The sequence below is a fragment of the Saccopteryx bilineata genome, chromosome 3 (assembly GCF_036850765.1).
Source record: "Saccopteryx bilineata isolate mSacBil1 chromosome 3, mSacBil1_pri_phased_curated, whole genome shotgun sequence".
In the NCBI taxonomy this organism is placed as follows: Eukaryota; Metazoa; Chordata; class Mammalia; order Chiroptera; family Emballonuridae; genus Saccopteryx; species Saccopteryx bilineata.
In genome coordinates, this window is record NC_089492.1 from 102,097,041 (window position 1) to 102,121,577 (window position 24,537).

General features: G+C 44.4%; 1 protein-coding gene across 2 annotated transcripts in view; it reads left to right on the forward strand.

The window, feature by feature from the left end:
* The first annotated feature begins 4,688 nt into the window (after nt 1-4,688).
* Nucleotides 4,689-24,537, forward strand: part of PRKCE (protein kinase C epsilon) — a 513,463-nt gene continuing 493,614 nt past the window's right edge. Inside the window, exons 1-2 of one of the 2 annotated variants that reach the window (XM_066267046.1) lie at nt 4,689-5,266; nt 5,464-6,007. In XM_066267046.1, coding sequence (XP_066123143.1) covers nt 5,660-6,007 — 348 coding nt within the window. In that variant the 5' untranslated portion in view covers nt 4,689-5,266; nt 5,464-5,659. Of the gene's footprint in view, nt 6,008-24,537 lie in introns of both variants that reach the window. The other variant, XM_066267045.1, reaches the window with a different exon arrangement.

The following is a 24,537-nucleotide window of genomic DNA, read 5'->3' on the forward strand; positions in this document are numbered from 1 at the left end:
AGGCTTGGTCTCTGGGTCATTGCAACAGAGCTCAGAAAAGAGATAGAGCCCAAACAAAGAGACATGGCAGGTCACACATGAGTCAGTAAGAAGAGGGTGGCTTGGGGAGGAGTTAGAAGCAGGGCTGGAACTCTGGTGGGGGTTAGACTGGAGCAGGGCCACACCGACAAAACTCTGGGAGGTGTTATGTCATCGTGTTGCTGTACCTTCCATACTATGGCCCAGTAGCTAAATTCTGTTCCCTGGAGCATGTGTGGAATGTATGGCAGATCCGGACTCCCAGACCTTTGCAGAAGCTATTAACATTCAATAAATGGCACAACCAGAACAGCAACATGGACATGAATATTAACATGCTAGTCTAAGGTCCTGATACTCCCTCCCTGCTTCATGTAGTTGACCTAAACAATATCCACAGACTGTTTCCTTTTAAATCAGATGGCATATAAATCATCTTGGACTTGGTTCTTCTATCTAACCTCCTCTTTTGGGGTGAGTCTTCTGGGGAGAAATTACAGAAGAGAAATATATTCATCCCTGCAAAACTGCTTTATAAAAAGAATTTAAATTATTTGTTATTAGAGAGAGAGGAAGGGAGAGGAAGAGGGAGAGCGAGGTCAATTTGTTGTTCCACTTATTTATACATTCATTGGTTGATTTTTGTATCTACACTGATGAAAGGATCAAACCCACAACGCTGGTGTATCAGAACGATGCTCTAACCAACTAAGCTACTTGACGAGGGCTTCAAAATTGCTTTTTTAAAGTATCAACTCTGGTTGTGCTCTTCCCCATTTTAGCATGGTCTCAAGAGAAAAAACTTCAAACACATTTGCAGGCTCTACACAGCCTTAATTATTTGGACCAACCTACTTTATCTCATCATACTGCCTGACACATGCCAGGTATACCTGGTCACTTACTCATCCCAAACAGTCATGCTCTTACCTACCTGTGCTCTGCAGTCTGTTTCCATTGTTGCCTTCAACACCCTCCCCTTACCTGTTTGCCTCTGGAGGAACTCCTCTTGGGAAGCCTAGACCTCTGGGCGGTGCCTTCTCAGGCCACCTCAGGCTAAGGGCTGATCTTCGGTGCTCTCTCCATGAGGCCAGTGCACCACTCTATCAATGGCAGCACTTACCACACTGCTCTGGGGACTCTTGCTCTTTCAATCCTTTTTTCTGTGAGACTTAATTTTAAAAGGAGAGGAGCACCGCCTTGATCATCTTTTCAAAATTCTTGTATCATTTTTCTTACTTTCCTCTTCCAAAGATCACCAGATGACTAAGCCATAGCTGGGAACCAAAGGGCGTTTTACTCAATGTCTATGCCAATGGCTTTCCTGTCTTTCAGGACTATATACAGGGGCCAAGGGAAGGATGAAGTAAACAATAATTATTGATCAGAATTTTACATTTGAAATCTTCCTCCTTGCAAGTGCATCTTTTTCTTTCACATAAAATCGGGAGCAGAGAATAATTTTAGACTTCCCCTTCTCAGGTAACTGTAAGATGTAAGGGTTTGTCCCTAAACAGGTTCACACCTGGCATCTCCATGGTGCCCCTGGAGTAGGGAAGTGGGAGATTTATCTAGAAATAAGGATGTATAAGGGCAGGAAATTAACAAGGTTTGCATGTAGACTAGCAGCATTCTCCCTTTTTATATAAATATTCATCCAAAACAGGCAGTTCAGACAAGTCTTTTAGTTACAACCCCTTATCCACCCCTGACAGAAAGACTTATACTTGAAAGGAGAGGTCACATTGGTATTGGTTGCCCCTGAGAATTGCAGTGTGATTATTCCCACGTGTAACAAACAGTCTGCTAAGAGGCAGATGCTGCCTTCCTGTGACCTTACTCAGTTTCAAAAGGAAGAATAAAACCAATACTTTCAACAATGCCTACTCTGAGATGGCAACAGACCCTGTTTAATATATTTTTGGGGGTCTTCCCTGGGACAGGGTGTGATATGATATTATGCAAAAGTTCAAGTTCAGGGTGTCCACAATGCAAAATTTATTTCTGGTTTAACATACTGGAGAGGAAGGATTTTGGCTAATATTTCTCAGTCCCTCTGTCTACATGGTAAAATGGAACTTACCTGAAGAAAGAGTAGTTATGACACACTATTTACTCAAGGGTCTCTCACTTCATTAAACCCTTGCCTTTCTGGACTTCCCAGCAGAGCAGGGCTACAGAGAGGCAAATGAAATGCTCATCTTGGGTACACAATTTCAGGGGTACCAATAAACTCAGTAATATAAATAACATTTTAATGCAATATTTAAAACCATTTAAACTTTGGTTATGTTCATGCTGAAGTTTTACAGAAAATTTGATTTAAAAAAATATAGCACTAGGCCCTGGCCGGTTGGCTTAGCAGTAGAGCGTCAGCCGTGCGTGTGGAAGTCCCAATTTCAATTTCCTGTCAGGGCACACAGAAGCGCCCATTTGCTTTTCCACCTTTCCCCCTATCCTTCTTCTCTGTTTCTTCCCCTCCTGCAGCCAAGGCTCCATTGGAGCAAAGTTGGCCTGGGCACTAGGATGGCTCCATGACCTCCACCTCAGGTGCTAGATTGGCTATGGATGCAATGGAGCAACAACACCCCAGATGGGCAGAGCATCGCCCCCTGGTGGGCATGCCAGGTGGATCCGGGTCAGGCGCATGTGGGAGTCTGACTGCTGCCTCCCCGCTTCTAACTTTGGAAAAACACAAACAAACAAAAAATACAAATAAACAAACAAAAATTATATATAGTGGTTATATATATATATATATATATATATATATATATATATATATATATATAATTGGTATCCTTTAAATTTGCCTCTTTATCAAGTATCTCAGTGATCTCATTCTAGCTCTGGCTCTGCTTCCCAAATGCATTTTGTGGAGATCAAGCCCTAGTCTCCAGTTGCCTTCAATCACATGCCCTGAAAAGGCAGCGGGGGCGCCCGCGCGTGCGCCGGCGGGGGGGGAGGGACGAGGGTGGGGACGGACTTAAATAAGAATAGTGGAAATAAAAAGCAAGGAGGAAAAAGGTCCTGATGTTCAAAGAAATAAAAATTAAACAGCAATGAGATATTCCACTTGTGCTTTGTCAAACTGACAGATTTTCAAATATAACCTCTAACTGGTGAGAGTTGGCCAAGTAAGGCATAACTTATTATATGAGAATGGTCTCATTTGTCTCTAAGCCTGCATTTTAGCACTCTCTTTACCCAGCTGCCCTGCTCACCAGGTTGAGAGTTGGCTTCTAGAAAAGACTTGAAAGATCCTGAGGAGACAGAGCATCTGCCACAATCACCTGGGGACTTTTCTGATCATTTTTGCGACCTGTGTGCTGCACTTGGTATCCTATTGTTTCAGGGGACTGCCTCCTTCCTCGCCTTTAATCTTTTTAAGCCACAGTTAAAAACCCTTTTCCACCGAGAAAAAGTGATCGAGGGGTGGGTTTTAAATTCTGGTCTCACTGTCTAGACCCTCCAGATAAATATTCAGTTTACGCTGATTTCTACAAGCTTCCTAACTTGATTTGACACACGGCTGAGGGCCCAGCTTTTTTTTTTTTTTTCCATTTTCAACTTCCCGCTCGCAGGTTGGGGAGATGACTTCTTCCCAGACTAGTCCTTCGGGATACTCTTGCCGCGTCCCGGGCCTCCTCACTTTCCGTCCCGCCCTGCCAGGTTCGCGTCCCACGGCGCGGGGCAGTCCCTCGCGGGGCCGCCTTCCCCGTCCCCGGCTCCAGGCGGAGGAAATTCTTCCCCAGCAGCCCAGGGCTTGCCTCACGTGACCAGCAGCCGCGGCGGGTTCCAGCGAGAGTTTAAAGGTTACGGAGGAAATTAGCACCGACATAGCCATTGGACCCCCGGAGGGCGCGCCCGGTTTTCCCGCAGGTCGAACGGCCGCTGTCAGCGTGCTGATGAGAGCCATCTCCCGCAAAAGGGCAGACAAGGTCCAGAGTAAATATGAAGTCACTTTGTAGAAAATAAACACACAAACCAAGCCGGGGTTCTCCTAAGCTTTCACTTGTCAACAAGTTCTCTCAGACTAAGAAGTCCAGGACAGATCCCAAAGGGGCCAATGCCCCAAAGAAAGGGAAGAGAGAATAAATGTATAAAAACTCACACGGGGCTTTGCACGCCTCCCCTGTGCCCCCTACCCCGCCACTGCCGAGCTTAGCTCCTCCAGACAGTATGACAGACAGACGCACCAATACTCTGCCGGCAGCCCTCTCCTGCCGCGGCCGGAGTAAAGGTGGGTTGGGGGAGGGTCCCAAGTCTTCTCCCGTAGGTGAGACCCCCGCCACTCTCCCACCCGCGGTTCCAAAACAGCGTTGACCGCAGAACCCCGGAGAGATCCACGGCCTGCTCACGTCCGGCGGAGAGCAAAGACCAGGTGTCCGTAGCACGCAGCACCAGCACCCCAGGCCCCAACGCTGCCACTCCCCAGGCCCCACGCGCGGGGTCCCTCCTGGGCTCCCCCGCCTGCTGCCTTAACCCGGGCAGGCTCGCCCGCTCTCTGTCGTCCTCTCCTCGGCTCACTTTTCCCGTATTGCTCCCCCAACCGGCAAAACTTTCTATTTCCCTAAACACAGGGGCGCGCGCGCACGCGCGCGTGCACACACACACACACACACACACACACACACAACACACACACACTCTGACGTCTTTTGCGCATTTCCTGCATTAGAGGGAGGGAGACTCACTCTCACACCGACGGAGAAGGGACCAAGGGGGAGAGCGGGCGGGCGGCGAGCGAGCGGCAGCCGAAAGCCGGGACGTGGGGAGCGCGGCGGGCGGGCGGGCGCCGGCGCCCAGGAGGTGGGGCCGCGCCGAGTCGCGGTCCCGGCCCCGCCGCCGCGCTGCGCACCGCTGGGTGCCGGCCTGCGCCCCGAGCCCAAGCTGCGGCCACCCTGACTCCAAGCCCGCGCGAATCTGAGATTCCGGGCTCCTGGCGTCTTCCGATCGCCGACTGCGGCGCGGCGCTGCTTCGCCCAAGAGACAGCGGCCAGGCTGCCTGTGGGGCTTGTGGATTTTTAAAAATTTGGCTCCGAGGAGGACCATTTCCTTTCGACATGCATCCCTCCGGATAGACTGAACATCCCTCGGTCCATCCCCCGCCCCGCGCGGTCAGAGGCGGGCGCTGGGTGTGCGAAGAGGATCCGGGTTGAAGTCTGCGCCCCCGGTTCTCGTCCCCGCCCCACCGCCCCCTCGCCCTCTCGGAGTCAAAATTTCCCGGGGATTATGTTTCGGAAAGGTAGGTAAGCGCCGGGCACGGCGCCCGCTTCCCGCAGCCCGGACCCGGAGAGCCAGGGAGGCGGCGAGACAGCCCCCGCGGCTGGCAGCGAAGCCGACAGCTCCTCTCATCTGGAGGTGCTGCTGGAGGTAGCGGGGGAGAGACTTGCTCCAAACACGGACGTTCCCCAACTCTCCCCCCTCCCTGTTTTCCGTTAGGAACCCGGCGAGGAAATACATGCACTCACTGAGAATCGCCCGCGCCCGGGCGCAGCGCTACAAGGTGTAGGCAGAGTGTGGCGTGGGGCGGGCGGGGACTCGGGAGCCCCAGTGCCTCGCAGCGCCGGGGCGACGGTTCTTCATCCTGCCCTCGGGGCGGACGGAGTGACCCCGGCCCCCACTCCCTGCCCCGACCATGGTAGTATTCAATGGCCTTCTTAAGATCAAAATCTGTGAGGCTGTGAGCTTGAAGCCCACAGCCTGGTCGCTGCGCCATGCAGTGGGACTCCGGCCACAGACTTTCCTTCTGGACCCCTACATTGCCCTCAACGTGGACGATTCGCGCATTGGCCAAACGGCCACCAAACAGAAGACCAACAGTCCGGCCTGGCATGACGAGTTCGTCACCGATGTGTGCAACGGGCGCAAGATCGAGCTGGCCGTATTCCACGATGCCCCCATCGGCTACGACGACTTCGTGGCCAACTGCACCATCCAGTTTGAGGAGCTACTGCAGAACGGGAGCCGCCACTTCGAGGACTGGGTGAGTCGGGCACCTTCCAGTCTAGGAGCCCAGCTGTGGGGTCCACGGTAGGATCGCGAGGGGGTAGACTCACGGCCTTGGCATTGGTAATGGGGTGCAGGGACCTAACTGTTATCTGGTGTGTGTGTGTATGTTAAGTCCCAGTTACCTTGGAGAGAAGCACACTCTACTTGGTAGTTGGGGAGAGGTAGGCATTGATGTTAAAAAAAAAAAAAGGAGATTTGGAAAGAGGGTCTGCCTCTCTGACCCTCGGGCACCGCGGGGGCTACAGGGAGCTCCCAAGCTGGGGGAGCCCTGAGCCTCCAGTGCTTTTAGGTTGGAGGAGAATCCGGTGCCTTCCGCAGGCGCGTGGTGGGCTGGCTGGCTGTGATTGTGTGTGGGTGGGTTCCTCTGTCCTTGGAGAGGCACGTGGAGCCCTAGACTGAAGGCTTCTTGCACGTCCTGGCTTTGTCCTGCGTAGCCAAGTGAGGAGCTGCTTTATTTTCCCCTCAGGGAGGAAGCTAGCTTGTTTCTGTTTTGTTGCATGGTGGTTAGCTCATCTTTTGACATACGGGCAGAAAAATGTGTTCTCTAGGATGTCCCCTGCAGGGTCCAAGGAACATCAGCAGAGCTTGTTTTGCCCAGTGCGTTGCCCATCTATCCAGAATGAGTGTTGTTATTTCAAAAATGGTTCTCCTTATGAGTAACTGGAAATCAGTGCTTTGAAACATACTTAAAGTTATAGTGTTTCCCAGTTTTGATTTTCAAGACATTTTGAAATGCTGTGTAATGAGATAGCATTTCTAAGTCTGAGGTTGAGTTAATTGATGACATTGTCAAAATATTAGGGACTTGGAAATAGGCCTTGTCCATGTATACAATAAGCCAAATGCACTCAACCTTGGCACGCAGAGAAGCAAGGAAAAGCAGCCTTGTTTTAGCTGTTCTTGGAAGGATGGTTGAATGAGGAAATGAATTTCTGTATTTTTTAGAGTTGTTACCTGTTTCTACCAAGAGCAGGTGTGGCTCTGGGTGAATATGTTTTCAGTGTTCTTTGACCTACACACAAAAAGAGGTCTCTGCTTCTTATGGAGAGATGTAGAGAAATCACCTAATTATTGAGAACAAATAACTTCATGACTGTCCTAGGGTCAGAGGTTGCATATGAATCACCTTGGCATATCACCTTCCATATTTTTTAAAAGAGAAGGAATTTTAGGGGAAAATCAAAAAAGCCTGTTCTCTTTATGCTCAGGGCTATGATGTAGTCTGCCCGAAACCATGGTTACAGAGCTTGCAGGGAAGCTCCAACACACCACACCAGGTACAACCCTGGATGATCTGTGCCTTCACTTTGGGAAGCAGGCAAACCTTTATGGAATTTGAAGGAATGCAGTGCCATTCCATTCCACCAATGCCCCTTACCTCTCTCCCACCACCCGAGTTCCCACTCATCCTCCATGTCCTTGCCACACATGACTGTTAGTCCTTTTACTCTTGAAAACAGTGTGTGTCTGAGGGGAGCTGAAGGCATAACTAATTTCAGAGCCATACCTTACACTAAACAACTATGCTTTTGAAGTTGTTATTGTTATTTTAGAATAGGAAGAAAAAAATAACCCATGACGATAGTCGTGAGGAGACAGGACAGTGAACAGCAGGTCAGCTTTTATCCACAAAACAAATCTTGATTGGAGGGACAGGAGTTTTAGTGTCTTTGGTGATGCTTTGCTGGGGCCTGCCCAGCCCCTAGGCACCTCAGGGCACCGTGCCCACTTCTGAGCACTTGCAGTGAAGCATGCAGTGGCTACTACTCTTGCTCAGTTATCATTCTAAGGCTCTAAGATTCACGTTGGATTTGGCCCTAGACCAGATCATCTAGTACACAGGCAAGTTTTACAGACAAGGATATTGTGTCCCAGAGAAGCTAAGTGGGTACACGAGATCACATGACAGGCAGAGGGGGTTTGGCAGTAAGACCCAGACCGCCCGTTGCCCACTGCTTGCCTGATGGAGAACTGAGTCCCCTGGCCTCCTAGTCTGCTTTCCCTGCACATACATATGCTGTGTCCTCGAGTGTTTTATTTTGCACTTGATAATTTAAAGTGCTTTCAAAATCATTGTCTCTTTTGTCTTATGGAAAGTGTGAATTAAGTACGACAGGTATTATACTAAAAGAACTTGAGATACAGAAAGGCTGAAGTCAGAGGATAATGAATCAAGTAGTGGAGCTGGTTCTCTTTGCTCATCTGGTGGTGGTTTCACTAGAAGAGGCTGAGGCCACTCTGCTTCCTCTAGCCCATGGTGCGGGCATGCACCAGCAGAGATTACGGGCCCTTGGAAACAGTTGCACGTGGGCTGATTAAGGTCACCTTTCCCATTCCCATCAGCCAGGGCACAACTACAGAGTTACACATTTAGTAGAATTCCCCAGCCTCAGGCCTCTGTGTTCTTTACCTGGCAGTGATGAAGAGATGCACCTTTTCTCGTGTGTGGCTAAGAACTCTAGCCAGAAGTAAGGAGCCACGGGGGGGGGGGGCACAAAACAGCACTTCCCTCGGTGCTGTGGAAAATTTCATTCAACTGCACCGCACAGTGAATTCACCCGTATTCGAGTGCCTGTCTGATGCTTAGATTCACCCAGGGAAGTTTAGCACTCTAATCTATGGGTGACTCTCCAGGGGCTTCCATTTCACTAGGGAAACAACAATAACTAGATACAGATGGACACTTAAGTAGCAATTAGGTTCTAAGTGAATGTTGAAAGGAATTCAGAAAGGGAGTGGGCTAGGGGAGCTGGAAGAATCTGGAGGGTTCCTGGAAGGAGGCATGCACTAGGTGTGAAATGTGGGTAACATTTAAAGAAGTATTTACAAGAGGAGGCAGTGTTCCCTGGGCACGGACGCAGCTGGCGTGAACGCAGAGCGTGCCTGTGGTCAGGGCTGGCGAGCGGAGCAGAATGGCTGAAACTGAGGGTGCCGGTCAGCAAGGATCACGTTTTCCCAAGTTTAAGACTTATTATCTGGGTACCCCTGTACTATTGTTTACTTAGGAGTTTTCAACATTGATTCTTTTACTTTCTACTTGAGCCTCGGGTGTTTGTGAAATCACAGGTTTGGATACTGTAATAATATTTTTTCTTTATTCACATTAAAATAAACACAGGCTCTAAAATAAAAGAGAAGTTCATCTCAGGTACCTCTTGAAATCCTTAGTGATATGGTGGACACATTTTGGAAACACTGGAGGAGACAGTTTAGAAAACTGAGGATATCAAGGTGTTTAAAAGACAGGCTGGGGGCCATGGTTCTCCAGATAATGAGAGATGTATCAGCTGTGATGACAAAGGGGGTTCTTTAGAGAAAGCTTATTACAGAGAGATGGGAAGATTTCACTTGTGCTTGCTGAAGAATCCCATTCAACAATGTTGCGATAGCCTGGTTTTCCAAGAATGAGATAATAATGCTACTCAGACTTTGGTGTGCATGAGACTCACCAAAGGGAAAGTATGAAAAATAGGGATCCTCTTGCTCACCCTCAGAGCTTTTCATCCTGAGGTTTGGGCTGAACTCTAAGAATCCTCATTTTCAACAAGCTCTCCTCAAGATTTGGACCAGAGCACGCTTTGAGAAACACTGGGCCAGAATAGCTCCAGATAATGTATCAAGTTATTGAACAGGGATGTTCTGGAATTTTCTAGTAGAGCTTTGTAAGTCCTAGAACAAGATTTATGAGCATAATTGTGTAAACTAGAGCTATGCGGACTCATATCAGAACCAGAGGCTGGACAGCATACCCTATTTGGAGCTGCATTTGCATTCAGGACAGATGGCGGGGAGCACAGTAGATGGCAGAGAGGGTAGGTGGAGCATGCAGGTGACAGCTGGCTGGTCCCCTTCACACTCAGGAGTCTGCACTATGGTCTTAGTAGTTTATATATGTCTCTGTACTGGGCTCAGTTCCCCTTCTGCCCCACTCCCTTGTACCAGCCTCGCCTCTGAGGACCTCTTTGGTTGGGTCACCACCTTGCTTCAGCCTATAGAAGAGGTACTCAGGTGCACAGAATACAGGGTAATGACTAAGTCATCTTCTGAGAGGTGGTTCAGCAGAGTGCTTAAGGGCAGAGCTCTGGAGCCAGGACATTTTGATTTGAATCCTAGCAATCACTTTGTGACCTTCAATGAACAGTTTAACCCGTGCTTCTGTTTTTTCCTCTGTAAAAAGTGGCTAATAGTAAAAGTACCTAGCTATAATAAAATGGGGTTGTTGTGGGCAAAAGGAGTCAATACCTGTGATGTGTATTGACTCCTTAGTAAGGGCTCAGTGAATGTTTAATTGCTATACTTATTATCATGACCCCTAAACCTCACATGGGCTTGGCTCTAGAGAGGGTTCTTTACTGAGTTGAGTGTTTTACAAGACCCCAAGAAGCCAGCTTTACATCATCTTCAAAATATTCTCATCAGGAAGGTCATCTCATTTGGCAAGGATTGAGACACTAGAGTTTTTTGTTCCATACTTCCAATATAGCTCATAGACAGGGCTTCTCAAAATTATCCTACCTTGCTGACTCTGAGAGATTGGCCTATACCCTATTTGGAAATGTTAGGCTCTGGAGCTGATTCCCCTTTGGCCCCAGAATTCTTTGGGGGAGATTCTTACAATTCGGAGAACAAGGAAGACCACTCTTGGTTTAGATGCTGATGCCCTGGGTGAAGCCTGACATTTTTGGTTAAATGAGCCCCTGCTGCGTGTCATCCTGATAGTGGCCTGAGCTCACTTTGATATACACTGCCCCATAGTGTATCCCTGTCTGCAGGATTTCTGTAGGGGACTCTTAGAGGATCTATGAAAATCCCCATCATCATTTTAACAGACCTGAGAAGGGAAGGGTTTGGGAAGAGTCTGGAAAAGGCATGTGGAAGGACTCCAGCAGCTGAAGTTCTAGAATCTCTGCTCCCTACTGACTCTTATAATCCTAACCTTCTAATTAAATATTGTTCCCTTTGGCACACAATTGGTTGTTTAACAATTACCCTAAGGGTGAGTTCTCGCCCAGTGCCATTAGTCACCTGGCTTTGGGGCCCTGAAGTTAATGGGCCTCAGGACACATGGGCAGTCAAGCCTTGTCTGTTTGTCCTGTTTCTTCTATGTATTTCTTACCAGCAGTCAATTTAGAGAATATTTGAGTCCCTCAGTCTTAGCTCCTCATGGGTCCCTTTCCCTGAAATCTGAGTTCTAACCACAGGATGATGCCTCTACCACTCACTGGTTGTGTGCCTTTTGGTATGTGACTTAACCTGTTCCTTTAATCTATTATAAACCTATTTCTTCATCTGTAATGTGGGACTACAATAGTTCTTACCTCTTAGGATTGCTGTGAGAAATAAGGGACAGTATGTGAAGCTCTTAGCAAAGGGCCAGGCTAGTGTATTCTAACAATGTTTTTAATATTTGAAGAGTTATATGTAGGTATTCATGGTTTTAGACTCTTAGATCAGACCATAGAGCTAGTGAAAGCAATTGTTCTTCTTGATTTGTGGATGTATTTTTAAGAAAAGTCTCACATAGTCTACAAATAAATTTAGTTACACTTAACAAATTGCCTTTTTGAAAACATTACAATTATTTGAAATGAGATTGTTTTGGGAATTCTAGGAATTGTGGCCACTGTAGTCAAAGGTTAATCATTTATTGAAGCCTATGAGTAATTGAAAATAGAGGTACTTGGGAGCTGCTGTTTTTTTTTTTTTACTGTATGAATTTTATATAGTCTCATGGATTTGAATATATTCTCAATGCTGTTTTCTCTAAATTCCTAATTCCAGCCCATACCTGCCTTTGAACTTCTGAACTCATTGCCATTTGATTTATAAAGGGCACCTCAAACTTAAATTATGTCCAAGACTTTACACATGATTTCCCCTCTCCCTGATCTAAGCCTCTCATAGTCTTCTCCATCCCAAGAAATGGCAACTCTGTCCTTCCAATTGCCCAAGCTGGAAACTTGAGAAGCCACATTTGAGCCCTCATATCCAGTCCGTCAGCAACATCTTGTTGTTTCTACACACTTTCAAAATGTGTCCCAGATATGATCATCTTTCTGACACCACTCTGGCCCAAGTACCCATCATCTCACAATTGGATTATTTCAACAGCCTCATAACTGTTTCCCCTAACTTAATCAGGTCATGTCTCTCTGCTCACAAATCTGTCAGAGTAAAAACCCAAGTCCTGCCCTCGCCAGAATGCTTGGTTGGTTAGAGCATCATCCTGAAGCATGGTGGTTGCCAGTTCGATCCCCAGTCAGGGCACATACAGAAACAGGTTAATGTTCCTGTCTCTCTCTCTCTCTCTCCATTCCGCTCTTGCTTAAATCAATAAATAAAGATTAAAAAGTAAAGAACATATAAAAAAAAACCCAAGTCCTTATCATAATCTACAAGGCTGACACGATCAGGCATCCTGTGATGAACTCTCTGACCCCTTTGCCTATTACTCTTTACTTTGTTCATTCTTCCCCGAACCATACAGACCCTGTGACACCCCTTAAATATATTCACCATGTTCCTGCCTCAGTCTTTGCACTTGCCATCTTTCTAGAATGTTCCTCCTTCAAATAACTATCATAGCTCAAGTCTTTACCAAGTATTACTTTCTTTCTCAGTAAAGCCTTTTCTGTCAGTCCCTTCTAAAATTTTACCCTTTCCTTGACACTTTATATGCTCATTTCCTGCTTTATTTTGCTCTTTAGCTCTATGTATTTTATGTTTTCCATCCATTTCTTTCACCAGAACAGAGGTTCTGTAAATGCAAAGTTTTTTGTTTACGGCTGTATTTTTGGCACCCAAAAACATTTCCTGGCACACTGTTGAATGAATAAATGAATGAATTTTATTAAACAAGTATTTATTTCCTAGCACTTACTATGGTAGATATTGGGGGCTAGTAAAAACATAAGTTGTGTTTGGTATTATTTCTTCCTTCCAGGAGTATGAAGTCTAGTTGGGAGATCCAGTATGGTAAGCAGTCTAATGAATTTCTTAAACAATCTTTCTGTACGGTGGAAAGAAGAAGAAAATAATATTTTACTTTATAAACATCTGTGTGATCCATAAGGACATTTTGATGAGGGCATGCTATATTATTTCCTACGTGGCAGTTCCTAGACTGAAGTGTCTCCATCAAGTCTGAGGTTCTAACAGTCAGAAGTATATCCCCTCTCAGTGCCCAGGGCCCATGCAAGATGCTGGGATGAGAGGAGAAGGAAAAGGCCCATTTATCCTTCCTTTGCAGACTTAAAAATCAAGTTTAAGTTCTCGTAATGGCTTTACATAGAAAACCCTTTGTAGTTGGCAGCAACAAGAAATGAAATTTTAAATTCCAATGCCTGAACTCACGGACCTCATTGAGGCATATGCAGACAAAACTTGCAGAAGTCTCACTTGGAGGCCTGAAGTATTTTAGATAAATAAAAGCTACACTTGGCAAAACATTATATTTCTCTCCAAGCTCCTCTGGGTATATATGGACTTGTTAAATGATTACAATCAATTATAATGCTAATCAGCAGGACTGCCCCGTTTGAAATCTAGTTTTGTGGCAGACCCCATGTGAAGCGGCTAAAAGTCTACTGTGCTGAGAGGGCAGGAACTGAGAGGACAGGAACACACTAATGTCATTGCAGCTTCTAAGCTGAATGGAAAACTGCAGAGGGAACATGACTGAGCTCTGTAGTATCGTGTCTGGGAGGGAGAGAAGCACATGCCTGCTACCAACTCCAGGTACCGAAAGGACCTCCCCTGCCCTTCAGCCCTCCCAGTACACTCTTATCTCACCTTGAAGTCTCAGACAGGTAGTTTTTAAGCTAGTGAAAAGTCATCTTTATTTGCTATTAAGGAGTAAATGTAAACTCATGGAGCTAATGACCTCAAGAAGTAGATCAGAGTAAAAATGCAATCAGATTCAAGAGGCTTTAGAAAAATCATGGCAGTGCATCTATAATTAATTATTGAGAGTAAACATAGCCTTTGATTTGCTTATATCCTTCCTGAATAGAGTTGCTTCTTTTTGAAAACATTTATTTTAAAATGGAGCCTTCTCTCTGGATCACTGAGCCACTCAAGCATCTCTTGGTGCCAGTTGTCTTTCCCCAGCCAGATGTAAACATCTGTGAGCAGAAAGTGTTTTCCCCTCCCCCTCAAAGTTGTTTGCCAGTCAGAGAATGAGCCACTCAGGAAGTGCCTGTAACCTGTTCATTCATCAGTTGGTTGAATAAAGTGTGCCACTTTGGGGTCTGTCTTGTAGAAGCTCAAACAGGCTGTGTTCTTTAATCAAACTGACTATAAGGTTCTGCTCTTCTTAGACATTCATCTGGTGCAGTCTGAAAAAAAAGATGGTGGATGTCACTAGAGAGTCTAAGCAGTGGGCAGAGTGATGTCTTCACTGACTGTCCCAGCCATCCTTTTATTCATTTAGCAAATGTTTATTGAACACCTTATTTGCCAGGCACCATGCCAGGAGCTGGTCCCTGCTCTCATGGAGCATATAATCCCCTGCAAGACACAGTATGAATCAAGGAATAGCATAAATATACTGGTATGTAACATTACAACTAAGAAACAGAGCTCACTATAAGCCTTTCAGAGCGGGGGATGCTTAGATCTTACTTCTTCAGGGTTGGATAATATTTTTTTCCCCTTGGGAAATTTATTGAATGGGAAATCAGGTGACTTCTGTTAACTGATGATGTTGAACCTTTAGTATAATATAGTCTGATGCTTCGTAAGGCCTCTGTTAACAAGGATCTTTGACTTGGCTCTCTGCATTTTGGGCCTTGACTTTGCTCGACCTCACATTGATAATATTTCATCATTATTGTTCATGAAGTGAAGTTTTGTTTCCCCTGAAAAAGTGCATCTTTCTTCATTGTCATGATAAAAAACACAAAGCATTTTTTGATGGCTCGCTTCTTGACCTAGTGTTTAAAACCCACAAAAATACATTTATTTTAAAATGAAGTCTTCTCTCTGGATCACTGAGCCACTCAAAGGAGAGTGTGGAAACAAGCAAGCAAGCAAGCAGATTTCTAGAATGCAGGTCTACAAATCCATCTCCCTACTTTCTGGACTGATGATTGTCTAAACCATTTTAGGCAGCTGAGAGAATCATCAATCAGCAGGCAAAGCTGGAACGTATAACCAACCTGTGTTTACCAGAGTATCTTTCACTTGCTGTGATCAAAGAGGTTGGGAAATGTTACAGAGTTAAATGCACATTTAGTATATCTAAGTCTCCAAGATGGCTTCTAATAAAGGGACTTGTACATCCCCTATATGTAACCACACATTTCTACATTGAAGGTATTATCACAGAATGCTCTATCTGTGAAAAAGTTATTAGCACCACAGAACTAGTGTTTTGAAAAACATAATTACATAAAAGAAGGAATGGATCTTCCTCAAGTGGGTCATTTGGGAATTCAACATTAACACCTTTCTGTGAAACAGTGAAGTTGAAGAACTGTGGGAATTCACAGGAGAGAGGATTCATATAGGTTCTGATAGTTAGCAAAGGCTTCTTTGTGATATTTTGAGCCAGGCCTTGAATAAAATGGAATCTGAATAGACAGGGAAGGACCCCCTCTAGACTGGAGGAAGAGCATCAGAAGGGTTGGGCAAGCAGCTTTTGGCGTTTTGGATTGTGAGAGGAGTCAGGAAATCAGTGAGATTAAAGTAGGAATACAATCCAAAAATAATTGCTTCCTTGGAAACACACACACACACACACACACACACACACACACACACACACGTACAAAACAAAACAACAGGCTTTCCAAAGAAAGGGAATGGTGGATAGAATGGATATTCATTCATTTCTAGCCAGACAGCTGACCAACTAGCCAGCCATTCAGCGAATGTACTGTATTGAATACTTTCTGTGTTCTAGGAATTTTGCTTGGAACAAAGTGTTGACCAGAATCTCTCATGATATATTGAACTTTGGTTATCAAGGAAATCTATCCTGAGGGCTAACTTCAATCTCACATGCTGTATTTCCAGTTAATTTTTTTTTGTTTATTTCTCAATAGGACTGATCGAGGTGGAGAATAGCTTTGTAGCTTCTTTCATGTCATTGAGTGGCGGCTTGTCCAAATTCATGAATCTAAAAAAAATACTGTGGATTTTGGAGTCAATCCATCCTGGGTTGAATTCCAGTTTTATCAGTTTGGGCTGCATTTTGGGCAGTTTATTTAACTTATTTGTACCAGTCTCCTCATCCCTATAGAATGGAAATAATAGCTATCTTGTGGAATTATTGTAATAATGGATGAAACATGTAAAAGTGCCTGACTTCTAGCAAGTTCTTAATAAATGGTAATTTATTATTAGTAAATACCTGCAATTACTATTTATTACTAGATACAGGGAAGATTGTGCTTTTGTCTGAAGATTTTGTTGAGTAAATTACCAACTGAGGTGTTATGAGCAAAACCTTTTCCCATCATTCCTTCTGTCCCTCTCTGAAATAAGCTAGCAACAGGAAACAGGAATTCAGGGTTTGCTGAATTCCAAGTGTGCAGAACTAGAATTCTACTCTTGGCCCTTCTTAGTTGGCCCCTGGGGTGTGAGTTGGAGCAAACTTGGATTACCTGCCCTCGGGCTGGCTTTGGTCCCAGTGGATGAACCTACATGATGCATTGTTCCTTTTCTTTTTTCTTTTTTTTTGAGAGAGGAAGGGAGAGAGAGAGAGACAGGAACATCGAGTTGCTCCTGTATATGCCCTGCCTGAGGAATCAAACTGGCAACCCCTTGCGCTCCTGGAGGATGCTCCAACCAACTGCTCTATCTGGCCAGGGCTTAACTAATTTATTTTCTTTCTTTCTTTCTTTCTTTCTTTCTTTCTTTCTTTCTTTCTTTCTTTCTTTCTTTCTTTCTTTCTTTCATCTTCCTTCCTTCCTTCCTTCCTTCCTTCCTTCCTTCCTTCCTTCCTTCCTTCCTTCCTTCCTTCCTCCCTTCCTCCCTCCCTCCCTCCCCCTCCCTCCCTTCCTCCCTCCCTCCCTCCTTCCTTCCTTCCCTCCTCCCTCCCTCCCTCCCTCCCTCCCTCCCTCCTTCTTTCCTTCCTTCCTTCCTTCCCTTCCCTTCCCTTCCCTTCCCTTCCCTTCCCTTCCCTTCCCTTCCCTTCCCTTCCCTTCCCTTCCCTTCCCTTCCCTTCCCTTCCCTTCCCTTCCCTTCCCTTCCCTTCCTTCCTTCCTTTTTTGTTAGAGCTAGAGAAAAAAAGGGAGGGGGAAGGGAAGCATTCATTTGTTGCTCCACTCAGTTGTACATTCATCAGTTGCTTCTCGTATATGCCCTGACCAGGGATTGAACCCACAACCTTGTCATTCATGGACAAAGCTCTTGACCCATTGAGCTAATCAGCCAGGCCCCCCTTCCCACTTACATTTTTAAGAAGCGGAGACAATGTTGCACTTTGACCAGAATGTCACCTGCTCTTGTTAATGAGCCTACTGTGGTAACTGAGGTTTGGGGTTTTTTACAGGTCTTTTTGCTGTGTGATCCAGGCGACTTTATTTTTCTACCACCCGTCTCTTAAACAAGCCTAGTCTCTCATGCAGTGCACATTGATTGTCCTGTTGTTCCAGCCCAAAGCTAGGCAATGCACAAAGGTGCTCTATTTAGAAAGAAGGACTTTGCTTTTGACCAGGATGTCAGAATTGCTAAGGTATAGCAAGAGTTGCAGAATAGCCAGTCTTTTGAAAAGATTCTTGTATGCTCCTGAGGATCATCTCTGTCCCTTTGCAGGAAGAGGAGGGAAGTTTGGAGTCACTTTAAAATGAGAGGCTTAGCCTCATGTTGAAATAATCCCACCATTAGTCAAAAGTAGGGAACATGCTTTTTCATCAGGGACCCCTTTTGAGAGTGCCTAGAATTGCAGAGATTTACAGTTCAGAGCATGCACTGGCCTGTGATGTGCCCAGGACCTCGCAACTACTTCTTGTTCCAATGGTGGTTATCAAGGATCTCTGCACAGAAAGTACACGGTCTTCAGCCATGACCATCTAGCTGGTTGAAAAATACGTTTTACACTTCAAAAAAGACTATCTCATTTAAATTCCAGGTGCCTGAGTACTAACTCATGATGACATCATCAAGATTGGCTTCCATCTCCCTCCCACACCTTTTTTACTTTTTAACTTAATTTATCAGGGTGACAGTGGTTAATAAAACCATACAGGTTTCAAGTGTACCACCTAACAAAACCTCATCTACACACTGCATCGTGTGCCCATCACCCATCTCTTCCGTCCTTGTTTATCCACCCTTGGCCCTCTTCTAACTCCCTCCCACACACCATGCTGTTGTCTGTGTCTAGGCATTATATGCACTGCTCACAAGAATTAGGGGGTATTTATCACTTCATATTCATTTTGAAATATCCCCTAACTTTTGTGAGCCGTATATATATATTATATATGTATATGTATATTTTTGCTTAATCACTTACCTTTTTTCACCCAGCCTCCCAGCCCCTTTACCCTCTGACAGCTGTCAGTCTGTTCTCTGTATCTATGAGTCTGTTTCTATTTTGTTAGTTTATTTTGTTCATTAAATTCCACATATGAGTGAAATTATGTTATTTGTCTTTCTCTGATGGGCTTATTTCACTTAGCATAATGTTCTCCAGATCCATCCATGCTGTTTCAAAAGGAAGATTTCCTTTTCTTTCTTTCTTTTTTTTTTTTTTTTTTACAGCTGAGTAGTATTCCATTGTATAAGTGTCTCATAGCTTTTTTTTATCTGCTCATCTACTGATGGGCACTAGGGATGTTTCCAGATTTTGGCTATTGTAGATAATGCTGCAATAAACATAGGGGTGCATATATTCTTTTGAATTAGTGTTTTGAGTTTCTTTGCATATATTTCCAGAAGTGGAATCATTGGGTAGAAAGGCAGTTCCATTTTTAATTTTTTGAGGAAACTTCATCCTGTTTTTCACAGTGGGTACACAGCCTGCATTCCCACCAAGAGTGCAGGAGGGCTCCCTTTTCTCCACATCCTCGCCAGCACTTATTGTTTGTTGCTTCATCTTTCTATTAGTCTGGTTTCCTGGAATTTAGGGGATTTGTGCAAGAGTTGTGCAATGGCACTAAATCCCCTCTGGGGTGTTCAGAACAAATGTCTCCTCCCCCTCCCAGCTGCTTATGGAGTCTAGCCTAACCATCCCACCCGACACTCAGGGTCCTACATGGCTTGTACCCTTCCCCTTCTCGTTTTCTGCTGAGTCCCACATGATATGTGCTAGAAGCCTCCTCCACAAGGGCTTGTTCTGTCCTCTGTCCAGTTTTTCTTTGTGTTCTGAAATCCCATGTCCAGATTCCTCGAATACTCTCAGCACCCATTGGAGTCTCCATCCTCCATGGCCCATCATTCCTTGAACTTGCCACTGTTCTTTCACCCCTTGGAATCATGGTAATAGTTATGATTTGTGCCCTCCATGTAAAATTACTGATGTCTAGTGTTGGCAAGTGGATATTCTCTGTCTCTGCTCTCTTGCGAGGGCACAAAAGGTCCTTGAGAGAAACAACTCATGTCATTTTGTGCTTATATCCAGCACGCGTTGCCTTATATATAATAGATGCTTGATTGGCTAAGTACATTTTAACATTAATTTATAATATGTAATATAATATTTACCTAAATAAATAGATATTCTTTAGATATTTGTTCTGGAGTGTTCTCCTTTTGCCCTTATGACAGAGAAGAATATAGTATTTTAAAAATTACACACACGCACACATCTGTATATACTTTAAAATAGAAAAAGGCAAGGGAGGGGTGGATATATGGGGAGGATTTTTTCTCTCTTACTTAAGCGTTCTTTTTAAAAATTAATTACTATTTAAAGGAGTTTTACATTTACAGAAATACTGAGCAGGAAGTACAGAGTTCACATATACTTCTCCCCCCCAAACATAGTTTTCCTTATGATTATGTATTATATTTGAATTTAAAAGTAAGAGGGAAAGGTGCAGCTTAGCCACTGCATACTGAAGCAGGTGGCATCATGGCATCATGGTTAAATGCAAAAACTTTGCGCTAGAGGGAGGCAGGTTCTAATTCTGGTTGCACACCTGAACCGGCTGTGCAAGATTTTGACAAATTGTATAACTTCTTAAGATCTTCACTTTTTCATCTGTAAAACAAGCTCAGTGATATCTAATTGTGTTTGGAATAAACAATGTAATGCATCGAAAGTGCTTATAAAAGTACTTGTCACCAATAAGCACACAAAAAATGTTAGCTATTATTGTAATTCTACTGCAAAAAAATAAATTGTAGATTATGTGGTTTGGGAACTTATTGTGTTTATTATGTTGTCAGAGTCCATTTGATTTGCTTCTTTGTGTCTGAGGGTTGCCTGGGGTTGGGGGCTGCTTTTCTTTGGAGGGCATGCCTAAATAGATGGTAGTTCTCAAGGTAGTGAGTTACATAGGAAATGACTGTGGTTTCCCAACTTTGTGTATGCTGCCTGCGTTCAAATATATATATAGTTATATGCCAGTGTACATTCACAAAGTCCTGCATTTAGTTTGCTAGTTTATTCTTTACCAACTCAGCTCTACCACTAATGAGCTGTGTGACCTGGGGAGAAATTTTTAACCTCTCTGAACTTCAGTTTCCTGAACTGTAAAATGTCATTAGTCATATTGGCTCTGAGACTCATTTAGCATATATCTGAAAAATGAAATGTCATACACATGGAAGTAGTAATTATGAGCCACTTTGGGAATTGGGGAGGGGAATGGCATTTTCATCTAAAGTTTACAGATGGGAAAATTGAAGATAGAGGTTGTCCCCTGGTAGGGACTCAGTGGAACTCAAATCTCATTTCCCTAAGTCTCCAATTCACTGTGCAGCATTTGGGTTTCTTAGCCAAACAGCCTCACTTTCACGTTGTTGGGGGCTGAAGGTTTAAAATTGAGCTTCGGGCTCTGTTTCTAGGAAATGGGAGTCCTAGAAGCCCACCCCACCGTGTGCAAGAGAACATGTCTCTCTCTCTGCTTCCTTATCCTTTCTTGGCTCTTAACATTTTTTTCTTTATCACTGCTTATCATATGACTGTGCACAGACAACCGTAAAGCCAACTATTTTAGGGGGAAAAGGAGGAAGACAGATAAGACAGTAATTCAGAAAGGAGTAGGAAAATGGAGTCATGTGGCTGTCCCCTTGTGGGTGGGATATACATAGTTTTGTGGACTGAGGCAGCCCCCTGAGTGCCTGGAGAGTAAACGAGGCCCCTCGGGAATGTGTTTTAAAGCTGCGCCTGTGCTGGAAGAGATTCAGAGCCCAGCCCAGCACCCTTCACCAGGCTCACGTGTGTGTGCCCTCATTAGAGCTGTGCTCCTGCTCTTGGGCTGGGGCCCTGCTCTGGGCCTGGGGCCGTGCTACGGGCAGTAGTTCTCCGAAAGGGACAAGACCTTGGCCTGCACCCAGGAATATCAAAAGGAGAAATGCCCACTTGCAAAGATGGATCACATCAGTTTCAGAGAGAAAACTGGGTCCTGTCCTAACCTATTGGTGGGAAGTATAAATTAGTGAAACCTTTTTTGGAAAACAACTTGGCAGGTAGTATCTATAAAAATAAAAATAGCCCTGGCCGGTTGGCTCAGCGGTAGAGCGTTGGCCTAGCGTGCGGAGGACCCGGGTTCGATTCCCGGCCAGGGCACACAGGAGAAGCGCCCATTTGCTTCTCCACCCCTCCGCCGCGCTTTCCTCTCTGTCTCTCTCTTCCCCTCCTGCAGCCAAGGCTCCATTGGAGCAAACATGGCCCGGGCGCTGGGGATGGCTCTGTGGCCTCTGCCCCAGGCTCTAGAGTGGCTCTGGTCGCAACATGGCGACGCCCAGGATGGGCAGAACATCGCCCCCTGGTGGGCAGAGCGTCGCCCCATGGTGGGCGTGCCGGGTGGATCCCGGTCGGGTGCATGCGGGAGTCTGTCTGACTGTCTCTCCCTGTTTCCAGCTTCAGAAAAATGAAAAAAAAAAAATATATATATATAGAAATAAAATATAACCCAGATAATGTATATACTGTAATCAATTATATTACCTATCTCTCACCTATCATCTACCTATCTCTCTAATACTATTTAGGATTTGGACAGGGGCTTGTCTCAGATGGCTGTCGAGGAGGCCCCGTGGATGCCCACACACCGTAAGGCTGCCATGTGCCTTCTGTAATGGGAATCTGGATTTTAGGCAAGTGAGCATAATTTGGCCCTTTCCAAATTTAAATTGGTTAAGAAGTTTTAGAATTGTTCTCTACTTTTTGTAGACGATCTGTTTTTCTTTTTGTGGGGAGAAAAACATTAGGAAAGAGAGTAAGAGCACATCTTGGCTAGTTTTTCAAACTATAGGTCAGGACCCATCAATTGAGGTGATCAAATTAATCAGTTAGATCTCACAGCAATTTAAAATATGGGAAATAGGACCACATTGACATTCTCAGGCTACATTGCATGCAGTACAGGTTAATACAGGTTGTGGCAAAAGTAGGTTTACAGTTGTGAGTATGCGAAACAGTTTATTCATGTATTATTATTTATTCATTATTGTATTATTTTCCATATGAACACTGTAAATTTACTTTTGCCCTACCCTGTATTGCTTTATTGAACTTCTGCTTTAGTTTTATTTATATGAGTATTATTTATATGATAATTTTTATTCTTCCTGTGGGTAAAAATAAGGAAACATTGACTTAGAACATGATGTCTACTTTAATAGTCTCTCTGCACACTGTAAGCTTCCCATTTGCTCACCTGAACAATTCCAAAAGGGCAGATGTGTTAGAGGGCCCAGGAGAAGGCTGTTAAAGGCTTTGTGGGGGAGGTGGCTTTTGAAGAATGGTAGGATAAACTGGTTTTGAAAAACCTGCCCAGCTACTCAGTGAACAAGTCCATAACAATGGAGCATATGGAAGTGATCTGATGACCTGAAATACCTTATGTTCAAGAGCCTCCATGTCCTGAAACTGCTGCGAATGGCGTTCAGTATCAGATAGTGGTGCATCAGGGTTCTTGGATTGAATGAACCACCTGAAAGTCAAAGTTAGAAACTTCTGATGCATGGTGGGTTTCTCCATCATTAGCTACATTTCAGTCAGCACAGGACAGTTTTAGACTCTAATCAGGAATGTGGAGGCTTTGGAACATAATGTGTTTTGACCTTACCCCTCATTGGACTGTACAATGTCAATACATTTACTCAAAAATCTATAGCTTTTCTCTTCATTTTCTCATCAAATTTATATAGTATTAAATACATGTTTTACCTTGTAGTTTGACATTTGAGGACAAGACACAGGGAAGTTAAATGATGAGTTGGAAGCTGAGGCAGATGCACGAGCATCTGGGTCTCTTGGTTTTGAGGACTGGGCCCGTTACTGCACAGGTACGGGCATTGTCACCTCCCGAGGAGACCGAGTCCAGGAGACCCAGGGTGTGTGGTCTGGAAGGTATTGACATCGATACAATTTCACATGTAATACTGTTATATATTTATACATTTAAGCTTTGTTCAAAGGGCATCAAGTGAATTAAAATTCCTTCCTACCTTTCCCTTTCTCTCCCCTTTCTTTTCTCTTTTTCTCTTATTTCTCTGATTAAAACAATGTCAAAGTAGCTATCAACATATTCATTACATTCCTGTGTATAGGTGGAAAAATAAAAGTACTCAGAACTTAAGTGATTTGATCAAAGTAAAAAAGTTTAGTACAGACAGAGGAATGGTGAAAACATGGGTTTTCTGACTCCTAGTAAAGTGCTTGTATGGCTATATCAGTGGATCAAGCAACACCCACCTACCACACTGCCATCATCTACCATCATCCATCCATCCATCCATCCATTCATCCATCCATCCATCCATCCATCCAGTTTATTGGTCATAAGTTAATGTCAATACTATGTGTCCACAACTTTCACTAAGGGAGGCTTATTTTTTATTTTATTTTATTTTATTTATTTATTTTTTTCATTTTTCATTTTTCTGAAGCTGGAAACAGGGAGAGACAGTCAGACAGACTCCCGCATGCGCCCGACCGGGATCCACCCGGCACGCCCACCAGGGGCGAAGCTCTGCCCAGGAGGCTTATTTTTTAATTTGTGTTTTCAATTTGCTCTTTAGCTATTGACTGAGGTTGGGACAGTTGATTAGACCTCCCTTTGGGCTGACAAAAGTTGAAACTTGTCTGTTTGATATAAAGATAACCATTTACCTCTCTCTTAGGGGTTGGTCTTTGTGTGTCAAAGGGATGGTAAAACAATGATAAGGTATGATTTTAAAAAAAAAATTTCCCCTTTTTGCTTCCCTTACTTCCAGATTTCTCTAGAGTGTCAGGATGCGTTTACTTTGTAATTCAGCCTACTGCCATAGTTAGACCTTCCTTTTAAGTTAGAGAAGGATTTCTCAAAATGTGTTCTGCAGAATAAAGGAAGGGAATAGGTCATATACTTTCAAAAAAATAGTGCCATAATCATGTAGATT